At 40.7% G+C, this 12,434-nt stretch overlaps 1 protein-coding gene across 14 annotated transcripts in view; it reads right to left on the reverse strand.

Annotated features, from left to right (window-relative positions):
• zgc:110045 overlaps positions 1–12,434 on the reverse strand; it is a 46,631-nt gene that overhangs the window by 29,008 nt on the left and 5,189 nt on the right. For 12 of the 14 annotated variants that reach the window (XR_015505411.1, XR_015505408.1, XR_015505410.1 and 9 more), the window contains 4 exons: positions 10,540–10,660; positions 8,167–8,190; positions 7,997–8,029; positions 7,486–7,602 (listed from right to left, as the gene is read on the reverse strand). Coding sequence is in view for 7 of the 14 variants with exons in the window: in XM_087278494.1 (XP_087134620.1) it covers positions 7,486–7,602; positions 7,997–8,029; positions 8,167–8,190; positions 10,540–10,623 (258 nt within the window). In the remaining 7 variants the exon portion in view is untranslated. Of the gene's footprint in view, positions 1–283; positions 685–7,485; positions 7,603–7,996; positions 8,030–8,166; positions 8,191–10,539; positions 10,661–12,434 lie in introns of those variants that run through there. The other 2 variants (XM_087278495.1, XM_087278491.1) reach the window with 1 other exon arrangement.

Here is a 12,434-nt window from a genome sequence, read left to right on the forward strand (position 1 = left end):
TTAGCTGTAGTAACTTGTTACATGTTCGCCCATTAAAACAACACTCAATCATACTTATATTTGATTTTTAGTGACAAAGCACATTTTGTTTTTGGAATAAGTGTTATATTTATTTTAAGACATTTTATTTACTAAACTTAGGTAATATTTCAAGGAATTTGACCAAGTATATCTATTTAACTGCACTGGCGCATAATTCAACTTGTTTGTAGTCTATATCTTCATAAATCATTGGCAACACTTTATTTCAATGGTCCCTATGTGAGGAGTGTGTTAGACCTACCTGTTTGTGATTTTGTTTTCTTGCGTGTCGCCTTCATGTTTCGTCACGGAGCACATGCTCTTTGTTTTGACAGTTCGCCATGTGCTCTTCCGTCAGCGTTTCCTTTTCCCCACCTCCTTGTTATTCACTTATTAAACAATTATTGTCACCTGTAGCTCCTTGATCTTCTCCTCTATTTAATTCCCGCTTGCCTCCTTGTCTTTGTCAGACCGTCTTGTGTGTTTCGCGAGTTCACTCGCTCTAGACCCGCGTTTATCCTGTCTTGTCTTGTGTAACGTTATCTATCTGGCTCCATAGAGATTAGTTTCGGTTTTCGTTCGCCCTCTCTGCTCATCTCTCTTCTGCCCTGTCAGGCTATCTTCGGTGTCATTGCTTGGGGCGCTCGGACTCCATCGCCTGCCGACATCCGGCCACCTGCAGCTGCTCGTCTTCCGGCTGCTCCGCCCACTAAGCCTGGATACTCACCACCTCCACGAGTCCGCCACCTTGTGGACATTCAATTGAACTACAGTCCAGTACTAGTTACTGCTGCCTGAATTACCCTTTTTATTCAGTGCTTTTTCTTTTATATTTTTGATCCTCTGTCTGAGGCATTTTTGATTTTTGAAGTTAAAATAAATCTTCACCTGCATATTGAATCTGTGGTTTCTTCCTGACAGAACGGTCTGACCAGTTATGGATTCAGCAGGTGCAGATCAAGTGAGAAATGCAGTGACCCAGCAGGGCATTCTCCTAGGACAACAGGCTACTCAATTAACTGCCACTTCACAAGAGGTTGAGTTTCTGACGGCTCGTGTTGCGGAACTCAATGATCTAGTCCAGGATCTACAGCTAAACCTCAGAGCCGGTAGGCAGGCAGCCTTCCCTCTCCACCCTGATCATGAGCCGCACGCTAATTGTCCACCACAATATGACGGGGACCCCAACTCCTGCCGATCTTTCTTGTCTCAGTGTTCACTGGTCTTCGCTCTCCAGCCACGCCGTTACGCCACTGAGGAGTCCAGAGTGGCATTTGTGATTACACTTCTTAAGGGCAGGGCCCGAGACTGGGCCACCGCTGTGTGGGATGCACGTGCTGCCTTTTGTGCCACTTTTGATGACTTTCGTAATGAGATGACCAAGCTGTTCGATCGGTCAGCTCACGGGGATGAGGCAGCTTCTCTTTTGGCCCAGCTAAGCCAGAACGGGCGTTCAGTGACTGACTACTCTGTTCAATTCAGGACCCTAGCAGCGGTCTGCGCTTGGAACGAAGCAGCTCTCCGAGCGAGGTTCCGGGACGGTCTGGATGATGAGATTCAGGACGAAATCGCCACTCATGACCTCCCTCATGACTTCGACGCCCTGGTTGACCTTGCTCTCCGTGTTGAGGGCCGCCTCCGCCGCCGCCAACATCGGCGAGCGACCTGTTCCTCCTGGAGGGCTGAGGAGGGCTTTTCAAACTTGCTCCACACCCCTCCTCCCATTCCGGATCAGGAGCCGATGCAGTTGGGGCATCTGCGGCTAACCACACAGGAGAAACGACATCGGTTGGCTAGGGGCTTGTGCCTGTACTGTGGGAAACCGGGTCATCAGGCTGTCCGGTGTCCGTTAAAAGCCCCCGCTCACCAGTAGTACGGGGGATTCTGGTGGGCACTATCCCTTGCTCTGACACCCCCACATACCGTACCTCACTGCCAGCCTCTCTACAATTCGGAGATGTCGTCCATTCGTGCTCTGCCCTGATCGACTCCGGAGCCGAGGGCAATTTTTTAGACAGCACCACCGCTGAGTCCTGGGGCATTCCGGCTATCCCTCTTTCCTCTCCTATCACTGTCCGCTTCCTCAATGGTCTTACCATCACCTCCATCACCCATTCCACTCCTTCTGTAAGTTTAATTATTTCTGGCAATCACCGTGAGGATATTAGTTTATATTTATTTGACTCCCCGAGTGCTCCTGTAGTATTGGGGCACCCGTGGCTAACCAAACACAATCCTCATGTTGATTGGTCAACTAGTTCTGTGTTATCTTGGAGTCCGTCTTGTCTTGCTTTGTGTCTTGGTCCTGCCCCGTGTTCTGGTTCTGTTTCTCATGTGTTGCAGGTCGAAGCTGTAGATCTCTCCGGAGTCCCGTCGGAATATCACGATCTGCGTCAGGTCTTCAGCAAGTCCCGTGCTACTTCCTTACCTCCCCACCGACCATATGATTGTGCCATCGAGCTCCTCCCAGGCTCTTCTCCGCCCAGGGGTCGGTTGTATTCCCTTTCACGTCCGGAAAGAGAGGCCATGGACAGGTACATTCAAGAGTCTTTAAAAGCCGACCTCATCCGTCCCTCTTCCTCCCCGGCTGGGGCTGGGTTCTTCTTTGTTAAAAAGAAGGATGGCTCTCTGCGTCCTTGCATTGACTACAGAGGTCTTAATGACATCACTGTTAAGAACAGGTACCCTCTGCCTTTGATGTCTTCTGCCTTTGAGTTATTGCAGGGAGCCAAGGTCTTTACTAAGCTAGACCTCCGCAACGCCTATCACTTGGTCCGGATACGTGAGGGGGATGAGTGGAAGACCGCATTTAACACACCCACGGGACACTTTGAATACCGGGTCCTACCATTCGGGCTCACTAATGCCCCGGCTGTCTTCCAGGCCCTGGTCAATGACGTGCTGAGAGACATGGTGAATAGATTTGTCTTTGTGTACCTTGATGATATCCTCATCTTTTCCCCTTCCAAGCAGGTACACACTCAGCATGTTCGACAGGTGCTGCAGCGGCTGCTGGAGAACCAGCTTTATGTCAAGGCGGAGAAGTGCGTGTTCCACACTAAGTCTGTTTCGTTCCTGGGGCATATTGTCTCGACGGAGGGAATCAAGGCTGATCCTGCTAAGGTAAGGGCCGTGGCCGAGTGGCCAATCCCCAACTCTAGAAAGGCTCTGCAGCGGTTCTTGGGGTTCGCCAACTTCTATAGGCGATTCATCCGGAACTTCAGCTCGGTCGCTGCACCCTTAACAGCTCTCACCTCTCCTAAGGTACCGTTCATATGGAACAGTCGAGCTCAGGAGGCCTTTGATGTTATAAAGTCCCGTTTCATCACTGCTCCTGTTCTTTCTCTTCCAGATCCTGAACGGCAGTTTATTGTTGAGGTGGATGCTTCTGAAGTGGGGGTAGGCGCGGTCCTTTCTCAGCGGTCCCTTAGGGATGGGAAGGTGCATCCTTGTGCCTTCTTCTCCCACCGCCTGAGCCCAGCCGAACGAAACTATGACATAGGTAACAGAGAGTTGCTGGCTGTCAGGCTGGCCCTGGGGGAGTGGCGCCACTGGTTGGAAGGAGCAGCACACCCATTCTTGGTCTGGACGGATCATAAAAATTTAGAATATATCCGTTCAGCCAAAAGATTGAATTCCCGTCAGGCTCGCTGGGCACTCTTCTTTGGTCGATTTACCTTTTCCCTCTCGTACCGGCCGGGATCCAAGAACATCAAACCTGATGCTCTCTCCCGGCTATTCGACGTCCCTGGAGAGAATGCTACCCCAGTAGCCATCCTCCCGAGAGGAGTGGTGGTGGGGTCTCTCTCTTGGGACGTCGAGCGGCGGGTGAGAGAGGCCGGTCAAGGAGGGGAAACACCGGAAGGGTGTCCGGGGGGTCGCCTGTTTGTGCCAATTCGGCTAAGACCGGAAGTCCTCCAGTGGGGTCATGAATCCAGAGTAGCCTGTCACCCAGGAATCCGGAGGTCGCTGGCTACCATTCAACAGCGATTTTGGTGGCCGTCTATGGCCCAAGATACCAAGCAGTTTGTGTTGGCTTGTGCAGTATGTGCCCAGAATAAGACTTCTAATCAGCCGCCCATTGGTCTGTTACAACCCCTCCCCATTCCCTCTCGCCCCTGGTCACACATTGCCCTTGATTTTGTCTCTGGCTTACCCCCATCGAGAGGTAACACCGTTGTGTTGACAGTGGTGGACCGCTTCTCTAAGGCTGCCCATTTTATCCCCTTACCCAAACTTCCATCCGCCAAAGAGACTGCTCAGGTTGTGATTGACCAGGTCTTTCGGATACATGGCCTTCCTATGGATGTGGTCTCTGACAGAGGGCCTCAATTTGTCTCTCGGTTTTGGAAAGAGTTCTGCAGACAGATCGGGGCCTCTACGAGTCTGTCTTCAGGTTTTCACCCCCAGACCAATGGGCAGACTGAGCGAGCCAACCAGGATCTTGAAAGAACTCTCCGCTGCTTGGTGTCACAGAATCCGGGTACCTGGAGTCAGCAACTATCTTGGGTCGAATACGCCCACAATTCCTTGCCAGTTGCTTCAACAGGTATGTCCCCTTTCCATTGCTCTGTTGGTTATCAACCCCCTTTATTCCCTGCTCAGGAGCCCGATGCCGCGGTCCCGTCTGCCTTTGCCTTCGTTCGTCGGTGTCGCCGCACCTGGAAGAGGGCTAAGGAGGCCTTGGCCCAGGCTTCCAGACGGACCAAAGCGGCGGCTGACCGTCACCGGACCCCTGCTCCGCCTTTTGTTTGTGGTCAAAAGGTTTGGCTATCTACTAAGGACCTACCTCTCCGGGTGCCTTCTCGCAAGCTGGCACCCAGGTTCATAGGGCCATATCAGATCACTAAGGTCTTGAGTCCGGTGACAGTACAGCTCAAGCTTCCGTGCACTCTTGGTCGGGTTCACCCTGTTTTTCATGTATCCAGGGTCAAGCCTGTGTTCCGGTCCCAACTTAATCCTATTGGTCATTCCCCGGCCCCTCCTCCTCCTCGTCTAGTAGATGGCGTTCCGGTCTATACGGTGAGGAGGCTTCTTGATGTGAGACGCCGGGGCCGGGGCTTTCAGTATCTGGTGGACTGGGAGGGCTATGGTGCGGAGGAGAGGTCTTGGATTCCGGCTCGGGATATTCTGGACCAGTCGCTGATCGGGGAATTTCGTCGGCGACGAGGTGAGCCCCCTCTAGAGGCGCCGTGAGGCGCTTCTGGGGGGGGGGGTAATGTGAGGAGTGTGTTAGACCTACCTGTTTGTGATTTTGTTTTCTTGCGTGTCGCCTTCATGTTTCGTCACGGAGCACATGCTCTTTGTTTTGACAGTTCGCCATGTGCTCTTCCGTCAGCGTTTCCTTTTCCCCACCTCCTTGTTATTCACTTATTAAACAATTATTGTCACCTGTAGCTCCTTGATCTTCTCCTCTATTTAATTCCCGCTTGCCTCCTTGTCTTTGTCAGACCGTCTTGTGTGTTTCGCGAGTTCACTCGCTCTAGACCCGCGTTTATCCTGTCTTGTCTTGTGTAACGTTATCTATCTGGCTCCATAGAGATTAGTTTCGGTTTTCGTTCGCCCTCTCTGCTCATCTCTCTTCTGCCCTGTCAGGCTATCTTCGGTGTCATTGCTTGGGGCGCTCGGACTCCATCGCCTGCCGACATCCGGCCACCTGCAGCTGCTCGTCTTCCGGCTGCTCCGCCCACTAAGCCTGGATACTCACCACCTCCACGAGTCCGCCACCTTGTGGACATTCAATTGAACACCAGTCCAGTACTAGTTACTGCTGCCTGAATTACCCTTTTTATTCAGTGCTTTTTCTTTTATATTTTTGATCCTCTGTCTGAGGCATTTTTGATTTTTGAAGTTAAAATAAATCTTCACCTGCATATTGAATCTGTGGTTTCTTCCTGACACCCTATAGCACACTTTGTTGACTAAAAGTTGAAAAGTTGCAACTACATGCCAATTGCTTCTCATTTGAATATTAGTAGACTGTCTGCTTAATATCTGCTGAAACTGCTCCTTCAACAGACATTTTACTGACTATAAGTACAGATGGTTATTTTTATGTAATGAAGTGCTTTCACCAAGTGAGTAAAAACTGGAAAGTTAAGTATGTGTAACACTATATTGAAATTACCATAACTACAAGATTACAGCTTGTAAAAAGTCTGCATGACCTTGTAGAACTTGATATTACAACTTGCAAACTGGGAGGTTGATTTTAGACTTTGTGTCCTGTACCACAATAACATAGAACCAGGTAAAAATTTATGCTTCCAGTGGTTCCATACTCAAATGTCTATTTTTTTTTTAGTATTTGGAATGCACATACAACTTTGTATGTGCATTGAACAAAGGAATTGCACTTTCTTGCACTTTGCAATTTTTGTGACCTCTGATGTTGCAAAATAAAAGAAAAACTGTATTCATCTTTGATTGGACTAACTTTTTGTAGACATCAAGTGCAGTGCCTTCTTTTCACTCAGCACTTTACTTTTAAAAAAAAATGTGTTATTGACTTGACAATGTAGATGTCTTCATACTAAAGTAATAAAAACATAACTGAATGTCATGAAGCTTGCATTTAACACAGGTCTATTAGGCTGAACGTTACTTTAGAAATGAATAATCTCCAGTCCAAGGATCCAATCCAAAGTGATAAACAACATTAAGCTGTCAGTTAAAAAAGGGTTTGAAATTAGAGAAATTACAAACTTAAACCAATAGCTCAGAGGAATTTGAAACTTCTTAGTTTTTTACTGTTCTTTAGAATATAGGCTTAATAAAACTGTTCTTTTTCAACTTTAAATAAGACTAAGCAGTGACCTCTAAACATAGAAAACCTTACGTTTTTCTGTAATATATTCTGAAATATATATATTTGATTGATTTTCCAGCTTTCACTGACTTTGCAAGATGGTGAGCCATTCTAAAGTAACCGAAACCCTCTGACAGCAGGACAGGATAATGTGGAGAATCTCAATGGGCAATTTATTCAACACTGCAGCTGACTTTGCTCACCAGTTCAGCTTTGAGAAGCATTAGGATATGTCTCATCATACAATGTCTTCAGATATAGAGATATAAGTTTGTGTGTGTTCATAACAAGGTGCGCAGTTTTGTTCCATTCCCATACATCTTCATTTAAAATGTATTTATTTTTTTTTATCTAAAATGACTAAATGATACCAATTCATAAGTATATTTTTAAAAATTAACATAAGAAAAAGGCATGAATCACAATAAAAAAGCAGCAACAGAATAATTAACCAACAAATTGTGGTAATAAAAATCTACTCTTACTATACAGTAACTATAATAAATTAAATCAAACAACTGCACAGCAGAATTGGTTTATATATATGGCTGGAATATTCTGCAAATCCACATAAATATTTGAACAGTGCACTACAATCTAAATGAATCAAATCACCCATAACTTTAACCACTCGTTACTAGAAAAATTCCACCCACCTCCTCAAACTTCTCTGCAATCATGGCGAAGGCTTTGAAAATGACCTCAGACGCCCCAGTGATGGTGACAATGCGCTCTGGACTGGAACCGTCAGATATATTAATTCGGGCTCCACTCTGAATCCACAGAGAAAAGCAGAGGTTTTTGCGCCGCATCACATTTAATTGATCAATCTCGCCTGTGGGCTGACATTAGCACCCTCTCCCAGTTAAATACCATGTAACTGATCATTCAAATAAAATAATTTGAATAAGACAAGCCTGATTAAACTGAAAAAGATCCCAGTTTTTGCTGTCTAAAACATGTGGTTTCCAAAAATGAGCTCATATGAATCTTTATACTGCTAGTCAGCGTTGATCCATTACATTTCATATTAAAGCAACAGTCAATGGTTAATGGGAAATGTTGTTCATTATGTGCTCAATATGTGACATCTTAAAGTAGGTTTTGATATTCATAAATGAAAAGTGATTAGTCTTGTTTGACTGTGTAGATCAGTGTGGCACTTACCTCCTCTCTCATTTTTTTGACAGTCTCTCCTTTCTGAAAAGCCAAACAAGAGGAAATGATTTAAAATAATATCTAAAGCAAAACAAATTATTTATATCAAATGTGTACATTGCTTTTTATGCTAAATTCAGAAGTATAATTATTACTCAGAATATTCCTGAAATGTTTACCTTCCCAATGATACTTCCAACCTCCTAGAAACACACAGACGCACAAAATAAATAAATAAAACATATATAAAATATTATTATAGTGAATTATAGTGTGTCCCTAATGGAGTTTAATAGTGTGTACTGTATTGAACTATCTATAACTATCTATGCTGTTTATCTGTTTGTATTCTATTGTTTTTATTTTCTTATACTTGTTTAATTCTGGTTTATGTAAAGCTCTTTGAATTACTATTGCGTATAAAATGTGTTATAAATTTGCATTTTCATTTTCATTGCATTTTTAAATTTGCAAGATGTTAATCATTTATTATTAATAGTATTGGTAATTTTATGTTTTATGTTCACCATGGCTGAATGTGTGATCAAAAATACAGTAAAAAGTAATTAGCTAAATATTGCAAAAATCTTATATACTGCCATTCAAATGTTTTGAATGACTAAAACGTTCTTTTCAATTTTTGTCAATCTACAAAATATTAAGCAGCAATATAAATACAACTTATGAATAATTCCTTATTATAGTTATAATAAATATACATATATACACAAAAGACGCATTCAATTGATCAAAAACGAGAGAAAAGATCTGTTTAGATAAGATGTTCTTTTATAGTAATAAAAAATGTGTCCACAAAAGTATCAAACAGCAATATAATGAGAAATATAAGTATTTCCATAATAGAATTATAACAACAATTAATCATATAATAAAATGCATAAAAAGCACATTAAACTGATCAAAAGTGAGAGAAAATATTTAATGTAACAGAAGATTTCTTTTAAAATAACATGTTCTATTCCATTAATTGAAAAAAACTTAAATATATCCACAAATAATTCCTTATTATAATTAGAAATAAACAAACATTTTAAATACAATTGTACACTGTAAAACCCAATTAGTTAAGATAACTCAAACCAATTGAGGAAACTGATTGCAACAAACCATTCAAACCATTCAAGTTCAATACTAATCCTGATGAGTACTACGAACTTAATCCATTTGAGTAAATAAAGCAATTTGAGCACAGTAAAACCCAATAAATGAAGAGAACTCAAACCAACTGAGTACTGTAATGCCCAATGAGTTAAGGCAACTCGAACCGTTTAAGGAAACCGATTGCTACAAACCATTTGAGTTAAATAAACTAATCTATATGAGTACTGTAAACTTACTCCATTTCATTACCTTCAACACAAAAAACTCTTTTCAAATGAGTAGAATCAACTTTCAGTAATTTTTGAGTTAACTACACTCAATTTATTAGATAAAGTTGACTGTTGGGTTTTACAATACACAGTTGAAGTCAGAATTATTAGCCCCCCTTTGAATTTTGTTTTCTATTTTAAATATTTCCCAAATTATGTTTAACAGAGCAAGGACATTTTCACAGTGTGTCTGATAATATTTTTTCTTCTGGAGAAAGTCTTATTTGTTTTTTTATTCTAGAATAAAAGCTATTTTTTTATTTTTAAAAGCCATTTTAAGGTCAAAATTATTAGCCACTTTAAGCTATATATATTTTTTTTTCCAGTAGTCTACAGAACAAACCATTGTTATACAATAACTTGCCTAATTACCCTAACCTGCCTAGTTAACCTAATTAACCTAGTTAAGCCTTTAAATGTCACTTTAAAAATATCTAGTAAAATATCTAGTAAAATATTATTTACTGTCATCATGAAAAAAGATCAATTAAAACAGTTATTAGAAATGAGTTACTAAGATTATTATGACTAGAAATGTGTTGAAAAAAAATTCTCTCCGTTAATCATAAATTTGGAGAAAAATGAACAGGTGGGCTAATAATTCAGGGGGCTTATATTTCTGACTTCAACTGTATAATTACTAACAAAAGATACTATGAAATTGATCAAACAAGACAGTAAATACAGTTGTAATCTTACAAAAGATTTCTGTTTTAAATAAAATGTTCTTTCTATAAATCATAACATCATAAAAAAATTATTCTGGATTATCATGGGGCAATAATTAGCTTTTAATAACATGAAGAAATAACAGTTTTAAAATGCACTCAATTGTATAACAGTTACACTTAAAAGGTAATAACATTTCTAAAATTATTCTGACTGATGCAGCTAAATAGAGATGTCCATGAAAATTGTGGGTTCATTATAAAAAACAATAATGCTGCAAAAGCCACTTCATGCAGTCAATACTACCGTAGTCATCAGAAAGAAAACATTTCATAATCAATTATATCGACAACTCGCAAATTAAAGGAATGGCTTATACAATCAGAAATCTTTCTCTTGTTCTGGTCTTAATGCTTGACTGGACATGCTTGCAAAACACAAGGCTGAAAACAAATGAAACCCAGCTCGGCAAGAATCCGAGATATGTCTTACCTTGCCATGCATTAGTAGGCGGATGGTGAGGGTGACATTTAGCCCCCCCTCAGATACTCCTCCCTCCCTCTCATTCATATTCATTCTTCTCTTGGGTCTCAATGCTTCAAACAGACTGTCTCTGCACACACAAACAGACAAATTTACCAGTTCGCTCAGAGCAGATATGAGATGAATTTCAGTGTGCAAACATTTCAGCCTTGACAATAATTCCTGCTCTCAGCTGTAAATGTCTATTCACTGGTGCGTTCATTTTGTTTAGCTGTAGGTACCTGTTGTTTCACTCTGACATTAAGTCGGGTGTTATTTCCCTGGAGGCGGGCGAGCCGGTCTTGCCTTTAAGTTCCCTTATTTTGCTATTTAAAAGAATCTTTGTCTTGTCTTGGATGCCTCTAATAATAGGTTACAAGCATGCAAGGTCAACACTTTCATTTTCTTATAAAATTGTTGAAAAATCAGCTCATCAATTTTGAGTTTCCACCACACAGTGGCAATGCACATTTTGTATTGCATTAGAAATGAGTGATGAAAACATTGAATTTTGAATAAAAATGTCTTAGTTTACAAAAGAAATTGTATACTATTTTGAGGTGGTTTTAGACTTTATTTTATTTAAGCTATAGGACTTGACACCTTATTAGTTGCATCAGCTGTGTTTGAGAGGGCTGGAGCATAACTGTGCAGAGCTGCGGCCCTCCAGGAATTGAGTTTGAGACCTATGATATAAACCACTTGAGAGTTTCCTTGACTGTGTTTTAGATCGTTATCTTGCTGAACATGCTTTTGCACATGTACATTCACAAGCTTTGTTATTTTAAATGTTTTTCTTAATGTAAGATGATCTAAATGTTTAAAATGTAATAATTTCACAATTTTTTTCTTAAATGCTTTAAGCATCTGCAGTGTTTATTTTGTAATTATGTCATTTTCTATGTCAGTAGTATTAAGATAATATCAATAAAATAATATTATAAAATATTTAGGACAAAAAAGGTTTACACTAGTAAACTGTTAGCTTAGTTATTTTTACAGTAATTAACAGTAATTTTAGATAATATAATTTTGGTATCATGCTGTAAACTGATTTATGGTTGTATACTGTAAATCAAAAATACAGTAAGTTACTGTAAAAACCCTTTATATTAATTTACACAAACAAAGGGGTGAATAACGTCTTAAAACAATTTCAGTTGCTGTCTGGGCTTTCACTGCCTTTTTACACCTCCCTTTCTTCATGTGTTTAATACTTGTTTTCTGTGTCATTTAATTTTATTACACAATACTTAAATTGTTAACTATTTAGATTTGTTTTCTTTTCATATATGAAGAGTTTAGATGCAAAAACCTCTAAATGCCATCTGAAATTTTCCTCTACAATGAGCAATTTTATCAGGCTCCTGTATGTATGGCAAAAAATAAGTTCTTTTCTTGTTCTTTAAAGTGAAATGTCTCACCGTAAACAAAGAAGGTTGAGAAAAATGTTAAGATGGCACTTAGAGGTTTTCTTTGATTGTTATAAACATCTGGTGAAAATTTCAAGTCAACAGCACCTTTACAAATATGTTTTCTGAAAAAAATGGTGACGTGTTGAATAGTTATTTCCCCCACTGTACTTATATTTTTAAATATATATGAATTTTAAAACCAGCTCAACAAATTTTACAATTCATATGGTTCCAGTGATTATTTGTTTTTTCTAACATCAACACCTAAGACAGTCTGCTTTGCTCTGATTGGTCAGACGCCACAGTCTGTATAGTTTGTTATACAGATCTAATGTCTAGTTGATCTAATGTCCAATAATAAAACTTTAAAATAACTATTTGATCAACTCACATTCATCAAAAGCAAAACATAAGTAGTTTGCTGATACATTTTTTATAAGTTTGTGGCTC

This window comes from Danio rerio, chromosome 13, assembly GCF_052040795.2.
Source record: "Danio rerio strain M-AB ecotype USA chromosome 13, GRCz13ab, whole genome shotgun sequence".
NCBI classification, from domain to species: domain Eukaryota; kingdom Metazoa; phylum Chordata; class Actinopteri; order Cypriniformes; family Danionidae; genus Danio; species Danio rerio.